The 12,673-nt window shown below is 39.5% G+C and overlaps 1 protein-coding gene across 1 annotated transcript in view; it reads left to right on the top strand.

The window, feature by feature from the left end:
• The window catches only part of LEKR1 (leucine, glutamate and lysine rich 1), a 136,482-nt gene extending 124,299 nt beyond the window's left edge, over positions 1 to 12,183 (top strand). Inside the window, exon 13 of the mRNA XM_032805522.1 lies at positions 10,597 to 12,183. Within this exon, the coding sequence (XP_032661413.1) occupies positions 10,597 to 11,010 (414 nt within the window). The 3' untranslated portion in view covers positions 11,011 to 12,183. The remainder of the gene's footprint in view (positions 1 to 10,596) is intronic.
• Positions 12,184 to 12,673: the final 490 nt, after the last annotated feature.

Genomic DNA, 12,673 nt, shown 5'->3' with positions numbered 1-12,673 from the left:
AGTTTTTTTGTTAGAAAAGAGGACCATGTACACCATCTTCCCCAAAAAAATGTTCAGTGGTTTTTGATAGATATTTAACTCCTGAAATTAGATAATTATATCAAAGTCAGTCTGTAAAGCTGATGCGTTATGCAATTTTTTTAAGATTAAGACGTTAACATACTACAGTGTATGTTTAGTATAGTATTTATAATCATTTAACAAATTGCAAGACAGTCCATTAGAACTATGCTATGCAGAAAGACCATGCTAGCGCACAGATTTGTCTTCAGATATCCTTTAGAATCCAAACTTACATTTAAAGAAATTATGAACAAATTATCAAACTTAAGCAGCTAAATAAGTGGCCTGATTCTAAGAAGTTCTGCCACAGCTGGACCTCCTGTGGGATAACTGAGAGGTGTGGCTGCTCAGCACCTCTGTAAATCAGACCACTTATTTAGCTGCTTTAGTTGCTTCAGGTGCTTTGGCTGTGAAGTGATTCTGAATGCAGACCACCAGTGCAAGGTTCTCATCTTAAATCTGCGGACAGAATGAATCCTGAGAGAGATATAAGCTGCCTCCTTCATCTCAATGGGGTGTTGTATCTTTGATTATTTATGATTACAATTTAAAGGTGATCTGAAGAGTGGGGAAAACAAGACTGCTTGTTAATTATCTTCAGTGGGGACCCATGCAAGCAATGTCCAGTGAAGAAATGATGACTCCATACCATAGTAACTCTGGTTCTTTGTGATGATTACCTGCATAGGGTCTCATTCTTAACCCATCCTCATTCCCAATATTTCAGAGACTTGCAAAAGATTCTTGATTTAGTGAAAATGGAGACACTTAAGGACATACATAAGGGTGCTAATGCAGCCCCAATTGACACTACTGTCCAGAAAGTTTGAGCTTGCACACACAAGACATATATATATATATCACCTCAGTGAGGGCCATGAGATTTATAATCTCAAATACCCAATTTCTATGGTAAATTATTATTCATTGGCAAAGCTGAGTGGCACAGGCTGAATAATAAAATGTATATGTAAGAAAGAAAACTTAGGTGAGGGACATATGTCCTACTTGTAGCTTTTTCCCAACAAGGATGAAGAAATGGAGGGATCTTCACCTTAAGATGCAACTCCTGGAAAAGACTATGTGTTGCTCTTCAGAACCTGAACACAGGAGGACAGACAACAGTTCAAGCATCAAACTCAGTACAGATTGTTCTATGAGCTGAGACCTCAGGGTGTATCTAAGAGATCTAAGCCTCCCAGACATCACCAATCAGCATAATTTTAGTAGGCCCTTTTCACCAGTTCTTGCTGGCTTTGAAGCAATCATTTTGACATTTGAGTTGAAGACTACACACTAACCATATCTCACCTTCCTCTCTTTTTACGGTGCATGGATAGAGATTACTTTGGACAAGTCAGTGCTCAACACCATAAAGGAGGGATATGTCATCCAGTTCATCTCCCTCCCTTTCCGTAGTCCACCTTTCCCACACACTGGACCAGCAGGGCCAGGACCCTGGCCCGGGGTGGCGGATGGGACCCCGTACAAAAATTGGGGGTGCTGCAGCACCCCCCCCACACACACCCTTAGTTCTTGCGCCTATGAGAATACAGAGGATGGTAGGCAAATTCTCATCTCTAGACACTTTGGATATGTCTGGTAGTCTCTTAGTGGACTCAACGTATGATTCCACATGGAAGCAGAGGTTGGTAATGGAAGGACAAAAGAACCTTAAGTCTAACATGCTAGGGAAAATGGATGGTATCTCTTTAAGACAGAGTCCAACCTTGGAATTGGTAATGACTAAGAATCTGAAAACTGGTAAATAGACTAGTGTCTGTGTTGATGCAAATTACCTGACTGATTGGGGATAGAAAGACTTGCCTATACCCCTGAGCAAAGAGCATAGACCTGGCCAGCCAATGGGTTCTGTTACACAAAAGAGCTCAGATTTTGACCCTTCAGAACAGGGAGGAAGGGAGAAGCTAAACTTTACAAATAAAAGTCACAGGTTAACCCTAAATTGCCAAAGCTCCAATGGTATTGAGCAGAAGGCATGGCGTGGCAAAACTGATTGTAAATGTACACTTGTAATGGATTTGATGTTAATGCTAATGTTAATTCTTGTGACTAATGTGTTGCTAATATCAAGAACTGTAAAAATGTACAATGTGCCTAATCTTTTGGAAAACCCCCTGAACACGTTAAGAGTGATACCTAAGAACACACTTTATGTTAAAAGGCCTTGTGATACTGATATTTGACAAAAACAAAGAGGAGTCCAGTGGCACCTTAAAGACTAACAGATATACACCTCTATCTCGATATAAGGCTGTCCTTGGGAGCCAAAAAATCTTACTGTGTTATAGGTGAAACCACGTTATATCGAACTTGCTTTGATCCGCTGGAGTGCACAGCCCCACTCCCCTGGAGCACTGCTTTACTACATTATATCTGAATTCGTGTTATATTAGGTCGCAATATATCAAGGTAGAGGTGTATTCGGGCATAAGCTCTCATTGTTTTTGTGGATAGAGACTAACGTGGCTATCCTCTGATACTTGATATTTCACAGTTAGTGCTTGTAACTAGTCTTGAAACTATACAGGAGAAAAGACATTGCAGACCTAATGTGCTGTATAAGAAGAAAAACCGAGCCACATGACCATATTGCTTTCATGGCTAAATGTGAAGATTCTACACTATAAAACACATTAACGTTTACATTAACTTGATGTTAATTGGGTTCCCTGAGATTTCCCTGTTTCTTAGCAGTTTGTCCTGAATTTGGCATTCTCAGTTGTGACCCAAAAAGGCATGGTTACACAATGTAAGTCAGTGCACCCCAAGCTACAATCTCTGCAACTCACAGCATTGATGATCTCTGGTTGAACAATGAGGAGAGAGTTTGTTCCTAAGATGTCTGGGCTATTTTGGTGAGCAGCAGAAAGGATTCCACCTGAGCCACACATGCAGCAAAATGGAAAAGATTTTCAATCTGGGTGGAATCTCACCAATTATCACCAAACAGCACAGAGATTAGATATATACTGTACTGTCTGTTACAGCTGAAATCCTCTGGTCTCTCTATCAGTTCAGTGAGAGTCCATCTAGCATTCATCTCTGCAGTAAACCCACCAGTGAATGGGTATTCTATCTTTTCACGCCCTTGGTATCCAGATTTTTATGGGGAAAATTCCCTTGTACTTTCCTATATCTGAGCCAGCATTTTTATGGGACCTGAATGTAGTATTGTCTTGCTTGATGGACTCCCCTTTGAACCTTTTGGCAACAACATTTCTGCCACTGTTATCAGTGAAATAGTGTTTCTGGTAGCAGTTACCTCTGCAAGGAGGGTGTCAGAGCTACTTTTAGCTGATTCTTCCTTCCCATATTCCACAAAGACAAGGTCTCTCTTAGTCTGTATGCTAAGTTTATGCCTAAAGTGGTTTCATCATTGCACCTCAACTAGACTATTGAATGATCTTTCCAAAGCCTCATTCTTCCAAAGCCGAAGAAAAGCTTCATAAATTGGATGTCCAAAGGGCTCTGGTACTTTGCTTGTACTGCACAAAGTCTTTCAGATCCTCTCCCAAACTCTTTGTATCCTGTGCTGAGAGGATTAAAGGGCAACCAGTTACAGCCCAGTGTATTTCATGTTGGATTTCTGACTATCGAGCTTTGCTACGCTTAACCTGACAAAAGTATGTCCTCCACCGAGGATAACAGCCCAATCCATTCTAGGGCTCATTCTGCTTCTTCAGCCTTTTTGAGCAAAACCCCTGTAGTGGACATTTGCAAAGCAGCAACATGGTTATGCGTACAAACCTTCTCCAGACACTACTCTATTACTCAGACTTCCTAAGATGAGGCCAACTTTGGCAAGTCAGTGTTAGTCGCTCTTCAAATAATGTGACGTCCTACCCCCTGTCCGAAAACTGCTGGTGAGTCACCTCATAGTAGAATGTATATGTGCACAGTTACTTGCAGGAGAAAAAATGGTTACTTGTCGGTACAGTAACTGTTGTACTTGAGGTATGTTGTGCACATAGGCATTCCATGATTCTCCCACCTTCCCTGCTACTTCAGGTACTATATTCTGGCCATTTGAAGGAACAGAGAGAAAGTGGCCAGGCCCTTTTATATCTTTGGTTCAGTGCACAAGGACAGTTGGGAGGTACATGCGCCTCTTGCTGGCACTGCTAGCAAAAGATGTTGTTTGAGAATTCATTGGGCACACATCACCCACAGTGAAATGCATAAGTGCACAACACATTTTGAAGAACAACAGTTACTGCACAAGTAATTGGGTTTTTGTGACATGTATTGGTTTTCAACCTTAAAAAATAATACTATAATGAGCAGAGGTTTACCTGCAGATGCAAGCTTTGCTGGAAAAATAGTCCTCTTTGTTAACCCAGCTAAGGATTATATAATCTAGCATTAGCACAGAAAGGAAAAGTAATAGTTTGGTCCAACCACCTCTGTGTCCTTACTCCACACTTCATTTCATTTCATCCTATCACATTTAGAAGGATTATTCAGCAAATCCCCAACCCACTAGGAAATATCAGAGAGTGCAGACTATGCCAGCCATTTGTTCAGCCTAGTTTTCAGGGAGCAAATTAGACCTCTGCTGCAACATCACTCACTTATGATTAATTTCATATGTAATTCAAGAAATTGTTTTCAACCTGTTAAGCCAGGGTTACAGCTGTGTGAAAGAGTGCTTCTCTCCCCATGTGTACCATGGCAGGTGAGATCGGCGGAGGTTCACAAGCTAATGACTTCTTGGTTTTTAATATGAAGAGCTAGTGGCAAAATGGCTTCAGCTGAGGAATTGACTTTCCTCCGGTCTGCTGATCTTAAGAGCATAATGCAAGGCCTATCTGTTTTCCCAGGCTTTTGAGAAGGGGTGATTTAGGATGATGTGTGTGAAATTAGGTATTGGGTTATTGATAGTCTTGATGAGTCATTTAGATAAAGAAGAATTTGTAGTTTCTAACTGATTTACTTTGTAAAAATGTGTAGTTATAGTATGTGAGCCCCTGGAGCATATAGCTATGCATATTTCCAAAAATCCAAATGTATACTTAATGCAAAGTAAATGATACTCTGTCTACTGGGGATGGACATGTTGATATCATTCTGATTCCTGTCTAGGGCCAGAAATAGTAGTATCAACATTTTGTGCGAATTTCTCATTAATTTGCCAATCTGGAGGCCTGATCCTGCAAAATGCTCTGTTGCCCATGGGAAGCTGAATCCCCTCAGATTGTTGTGAAGTCAATGGATGTTAAGAGCTGGTATCACTGCCAATTTTGCAGACTCTGCTGTTTCCAATAATTCAGATACTTTGGAAAGCGTATCTGAATTGAATTTGAACTTCACACCATTTGAGTCTGCTAAACCTTATAATAACTAAGAACGTTCTCAGTGTGAAAATGCTGTGAGATAACTTGGTATATTTTATTTTAAAAACAGTGCGTTTTTTTATCTAGATGGAAATTGGTCTAGCTAAACACCAAGCACGACACACAGAAGAGATTTTCAGGCTCAAGGAAGATGCTAGAATGGAACTAGACATTGAAAGACAAAAGCACCAAGAATTAATAGCAAAATATCAGAAAGATCAAGAGGAACTACAGATGAAGGTTTGGAGCAATTGAAAGGAAGTTGGTGTTGCAGTAGATAATATACTTTGAAGACAAAAAAGTTGGGGGGGGAACCTAATCCCTTTAGATTGTGTTTCTTTATCTAGATAGGTTACTAGCATCTCATTACACTTTCTCCCTGTTTTAGTATATACAGTACGTTTTGTATTATTTGAAATGGAACAGAGCAAACACATTTTGCATATAGTTATTTCAATTAAAGGTATTATAGGGCAGATATTTTTGCATTTACTCAGACCCAGATTTCTCATACCTATAGTTTTTTGACCTGTTGATTTTCCTTACAGTGTCATACAATGGGCTAACTAAATTTTTTTTTAAATCAAACTATATTTCTTACACAATGTATTTAATTAAAAGTAAAGTCAAAGCCCTGGGACTACTCTGAACTATACTGGGCTGGCATAGAGCTATCCCCAGTGGTTTCTCCCTCTTCAGCTGAGTTTAGTGCTCATTGGACAAAGCCAAGTATTGAGTCCATTAGTTCTCCCTTTATCTATGTTAATTTCTTTCATTCAATACAATTTTCTATTCCTTTCTCTTTTCAGGTGTTTTCTAGCCAGATAAACCACCAGTTATCTGAATCCTATTTATCCAAATCTGAGTTTTCCAAAATTGATATAAAAACTGAAAATACCATATATACTCGATCATAAGCCGGTTCGTTTATAAGCCAGAAGCGGAGAATCTCTGGCCTCGCCTCTTCCCTTCTGTCTCTGCTGACTGTGCTGCTTCTCCTTGCTCCCTTTGTTGGGGGGAGGGGCTGTGTCCCATCTCTCCCTCTCTGTACCCATTCATAAGCCGACCCCCTTCTCTGGTGCGTCCCTTTTTTACTAAAAAAATTTGGCTTATGAACAAGGATATCAGGTAGTTTTCCAAAAGTTTTAGATGTCCCTTGAGACATTTGGAGAATCAAGAAAGAGATTTTTATTATGTTTATTTCAAATTCATTATGTTAAGCCAGGTTTTTAAACAGTTGAAAATAAAACATTTTATTTACGTAGTATCTGTATATTATTTTTAAAAGAAGACTATCTACTTGCTCTAGAAGTTGAAGTTGAGATTAGAAATCAGAAGACTTTTTCCCATTTCTAGCACAGTTTCACTATTTGATCTTAGGCAAATCACTTAATCTCTCTGTGCCTGAATTTTCTTACATTTTTGAAGCACTTTGACATCCTTGAAGGGTACTCTATAGGCCCACAGTAGTGGTATTGTTCATTTATACCTGTTAGGACCTGTACATCTTCACTGTCTTATTCACCTGCAAAGATCCTTTTGTCTGGTATTAAATTCTACATAACCAAAGAAATCATTGCATGTGAACTAATGTAAGATTTATCATACAGATACCTGGATTAATATCCAGTGCCATCAACAGCCTAAGGATGGAAGTGGGAATTCTTAAAAACCAGCTTCAGGAAGCCCAGATCAAACTTACAGAGAAAGCTGGAGATAAGGAAGAAGAAATGCAAAGCCTTAAAAGGCTGGTTACTGAGCTTGAATTTCAGCTGAAGAAGGAACAGAACAACAGTGATTCATTGTCAGAGGGCATGAGGAAAGAAATTAAAGAGAAGTCAGATGAACTGGAAAAATTAATCCAGGAGCAAGCAGAGCTGATTCAGAATTTGAGTCAGGCTCAAGAGGAGGTAGGAACTTAACCAAAGACATACCCTGCTACATTTAGTACTGTGTACTGTTCTATTTTCATGTTACAAATGTGCAACTTAGATCAAGCTAAAAAAGTGCAAACTTTTAGAGTAAAATAAAATCTTCAGCTCTAGTGTGTGAATTTTAAGTCTTTAAAATGAATAATCTGTAAGTCAAAAGAAAAGCAAATTTTATGAACACATTTTGAAATAATTAGTGTGAAAACCCCTGTTAGGCAGGCTCTGCAAGAAGTGCATTATTACAAGGATACTCATTCTTTTCAGGTTCTCGGAGGTACCTCTCCTTCAACCTCCTATTTAACAACACTCTAGAGATATGCAGGTATAATTGAAAGGAACCCTGGATTTTTTCAAAATAGAAAACATGGACTATTACAAGCACTTTAAACATTATAGTTTAAAGATTCCATCTAGCAATCTTATTCATATTTGAGATAATTAATTAGAAAAAAATTGTACTTCTACACGATGGATATGGGAGTGTGTAAATGATTCACAGAAATCAATTCACAACTATTTTGCATGCAGGGGGAAAAAGCTAGCTTTTTGGGATAATTTTTCACAATGACTGATGGAACCAGCTTGAATAATGCAAATATGCACAGACAGCCATGCCTCTGTTGCATCAAAACAATTCAAATATTTCTTCTTTTTCTGTCAATATTTTCTTCTGTCTAATGAAACCCTAGACACCAATAGGGATGCATTCCCTGCAAGCAGTCTCTTTTGGGTACATCTGCTCTGCAATAAAAGAACAGGAGTACTTGTGGCAACTTTAGAGACTAAACAAATTTATTTAGAGCATAAGCTTTCATGGGCTACAGCTCACTTCTTCGGATGCATAGAATGGAAACATATATTGGGAGATAAAGCTTAATGCTCAAATAAATTTGTTAGTCTCTAAGGTGCCACAAGTACTCCTGTTTCTTTTTGCGGATACAGACTAACACAGCTGCTACTCTGAAACTTGCAATAAAAGACCTGCTGCATAGCTAAGGCTAGCTTCAATCAGCTGACTTTGGTTTCGCAGGGCTTGAGCTGTGGGGCTAGAAAATTGCAGTGTAAACAATTGGGGGGATTGGGCTGGCCTCAGCTGAGAAAACCCTTCCCTCCTCGCAGGGTTTCAGAGCCCAGGCTTCAATCCAATCCCAAACATCTGCACTGCAACTTTCCTCCCACAGCCTGAGCCCCAAGAGCCCAAGTCAATTGTCATGGGCTCTGATTCTCACAGCCCATAGGATTTTTACTTGCAAGTGTAGACGTATCCCTTTTTGCTTTTCTTTTTGTGAACGATACTCACGTGAGACCAGGCATGTTGAGGTGGTTAAGCTTGGGTTAGTGTGCTGCTTTGCAGGCACTTTTCACTGTTACTCTTAAGCCTTTATCAAATTCTGCAACTAAAATGGTCATTTTTGCTTCTGAGAAAGAGTCCTGAAGGAGTAGAGCTGGAACATCGCAACATCTTGTATTTATAGCTTGATGGTCTGTTTTCTGCCAAGTTTTGAAACTTTCTTGATTATTTCCTCATTTTTTGCCATTTCAAGGCAGCCAGCTTTTCATCCTTGAAATGATACATGTTCTATCTCAGCCTTTAAATCTTCGATTCTTCTTTTATTCTGAAATTTTATTTATTTAACAAATTGACTGCATTGCTTGCTTTGAGTTTGATTTAGCTAATAAAGTCCCCTTCAATCTCAGAAATGGACGACTGAGCCATCACGTTGACCACATCTTTTAGCTCCGTTCTTCCATTTTTTTTCCCTCCTCATAATGTCAGAGTCATCTCACATTTTCTTCAAGGCTTTATGCCTAAAGTCAGTTGCGTCCATGCAGCTGCACTCACTTATATCTGATTGTTTACAGCATAGGATTCTGTCTTCCTCTCATCCCTTTGGCTTTTTCCTTGCCTCTTTATACTTCTCTAGCAGCTATGTACATGATCTTTAAGTGGTGGCATATGTAACCGTCTTCTTTTTGCCCCATGCCTAGTCTTGTATATCTTGTCCCTTTTTTTCCTTTCTCTCCTCCCTTTACTTCTCTCTTCACCTCTCTTTCCTCTCCCCCTCCTTTGCAATATCTATGAACAGTCCATTTTGGTGAGTGATTGGATGGTGACACGAGAAAGTACTTCAATCATTCTTCATCTCCTTATTTCTTTCTCCTTCCTTCCCTTTCTCCTTGCCTTTGTCCTCTGTCCAGAACAAGCATCTACTTCTCCCTCTTCTGGGTGGGCATGGGGGAGAAGGTCTGGGGTTGTAATCAGCGGATAGTTCCGCTTGTTCCCCTTTCCTCCAGTGAGAATGAAAGCAGATTGCGTAGTGAATGGTGTTTTGAGACCAGTGGATTGCCCGTTTCACTAATCAGTCAAATCTAAGACTTTGTGCAAGCCATATAGGTCACTGGCTTTGGATGACGCAGTAAAATTCAGAACTGATGGGGCAAAGCCTCATATAAAAATTCAATTAATGCAGTCACACTTGAAAATATAAATGTGACAGGCAAGGTGACAAACTGTAGTTCTGTTCTTAAAAAAAAGTGTCAATTATGAAAAAAAAAAAATTTCTAACCACTCACTGTACAAAATAAACTTCCTTCAAGTGTTTTACTGCTTCAGCAGATTGAATGTTCCACAGTATTATTCTCAATAACTTTCATAATTGGTATTTGACAATTTCACCTTTTAGATAGCTCTTATGGAAAGGACTTGAAAATAAAACAGAAATGTCCCAATAGCAGTGACTAAGTAGAACTATAGAAAACATTTAACATGATTTAAACAGTGAGCAGATTGAGATATGACATAGGAAAGTTGTATTTTAGCCACCGAGTGCCTATGTAGTAGCATTCTACTAGCATGAAAACACAGTCTCTCTCCTGCTATCCATCTGAACCTTTCACACCAACTCATCTGCAAATCTTTGAGCCAAGTACTGATTTGATTTATGTAGTCATTTTAAAGCAAATCCTCACTTGTCAGCAGGTCAGATTATGCCTCATTGTGTTTCACCTACAGTGGAATGGTTTTGACAGGTCAATCAGAAACAGACAGCTGAAAAATTAGAAAATTGTGTATCTGATTTTTTTTGTAGTGTAGTCATAAATTTACCAACTCACCCTATATATGTATACATTCCCTCTGATCCACCAGTATCCTAGGTTTGAGGAGTTCAGTGAGCACCCAGCATCTGTCCCTTTTTGAGTGATGGGGTTTCATAAAGTATGTGTTTGTTTCTTTCTATTTGCAGAACTCTCTTCTCCAGGAAACAGTGCGCAGAGAGTGTGAGGAACGCTATGAGCTAACTGAAGCTTTGACTCAAGCTAGAGAACAAGTATTGGAACTGAAGAGGCTCAGTGGAAACTTCCCACTGTCACAATGTTCACTCAGTCAGGGCAGCCTAACCTCCTGTGCTGCACTGGTCAGTAATCACGGACAGAAGAGCCTTATGAGCTCAGACTCTGGGAAAGGAATCACACGCTCGGGCCTGTGTGGCATTTCAAGAGCTGCTAATGCACCAGCCTTCAATAAGTACAAAAGCAGTGGCAAAGGGGGTTTGCCAGCTCTAACTCCACCACACCCTCCAAGGGAAAGAGCATCTTCTGTGAATGAATCCAAGAACAGAATAGCTGCCGTTATAAGAAGACAACTGAGTCAGCTCTGATGTGTAAAAATGTCAAGGACAGTACATTGATAAACCATGACAACCATTTCAGTGCATCATAGGGTCACTTAATTGTGGACCATAGGGGCAAAATGGTACCAGAAAGTTAACTTTTCCTGGCAATTAGCCCATTTCTATTTTTTTAAAACAATTTAAAATTAAGCTAAAATCTGTTATGTAGTTATATATTACAAGGTAATCATGGTTGCTTATGTTTTGGTTCAACAATATAATGGAGTTAAAATGCTATATATATTTCAAGATGGGAAATATACAAATGAAAACACAGTACCCCTCCAAGAGTTATTTTCAGCAAATCTGGCACAATTGTAACTAAGATATTTGCAAAGCTGCAGAATCATTTCACCAAACCACCACCACGTCCTGGTCTTCATGTTTCAGATTGTATCCAGTTTAACTCCAGTGCTAGTTAGTACAGTACAAATGTAGCTCATTCATTAAGGGACAGATTTTGTCCCCTTTCACTGAGTAGTAACATACTTGCAAGTAGTTCCATTTCAGCCAATGGGAATAATGTACTAGTCACCATGAGAGAAGATGGCAGAATCAGACCCCAAATAATAGACAAAATATTGCAGAGAAGCAACCTCCCACCTATTGCTGTATACATCCTGTACCCACTCCAGTAAAGGAATAGCACTATTAACTTAAAGGAGTAGTGATGTGGGCCAGAGCCCATATGTAAATTGACATAGCTCCACTGAGGTCATTGAAACTATGCCAATTTAGGCATATGAGGTGCTAAAAGTCTTATAGCGATCTTTTAAAATTCTTCCTTTAAGAGAAATGACTTACTATGTACCAAAATTAAAACACCTGTCCCTAGGGTATACACTGTTCCACTTACTTTTTCTGTAATTCAGGACCTCAAGAGATGTGACAGCTTCAGTAATGCATTATATCCAAAAGCTAGCAGGTTCAGTACTGCCTCAGTCTGAAAGATGTGGCCTTTTGATTTTCATCAAACAAACACCATCATATTGAGCCACCTCTGTTTAGTTTGAGGTGCTCCTTTTGCTTGTACATAGGGGCATGCGCTCAGTTGTTACACAACAGAGTTAATATTTTCATTTTACTACCGTGAACTTGGGGCTGTGCTTTTTTCTGGAGCATGTCACAGGGATACTCATTTAAAATAAATAAATAAACCTAGCAGTCTGTGTTAGTTTGATGTGATTGGGTTAGTGCTCTATAGTAGTCTTAGATTTCACTCCCTGGGCCACCAAATCCTTGGAGTGCTCTGAGACAGTCACTCACACTTAGCTTTGTGTGTTCCTAAGAGAGTTCTGTTCAGGCTCAGCTTCAGGCTGGTGGCTGTGACATGAACTAAAACCTCATGGGAGGGAGATTAAAGGAGGAAATTTTGGAGATTCTCAGAGCGTAATCAGAAACTAGAGGACTGAGAGGTTCCACGGTCCCTTTGAAAGCTTCAGAACTGGACACACTGTTCTCCTCTAGTCATGTTGTTGTTCTTCACAGGACACTTGAAGTGCTAGCCATGAGATACTTTTGTAATCACAAACTGGATCTTGACCTCTTAATTTCCTAGTCCTGAAATGATCACAGTGTTCTAAGATGACTGTAGTATTCCATGAGAGACAAGGTGGGTGGGGTAATATCTTTTATTGGACCAACTTTGAGC

The sequence above is a fragment of the Chelonoidis abingdonii genome, chromosome 8, assembly GCF_003597395.2.
Source record: "Chelonoidis abingdonii isolate Lonesome George chromosome 8, CheloAbing_2.0, whole genome shotgun sequence".
NCBI classification, from domain to species: Eukaryota; Metazoa; Chordata; order Testudines; family Testudinidae; genus Chelonoidis; species Chelonoidis abingdonii.
This window is presented reverse-complemented; position numbering and strand designations above follow the sequence as displayed.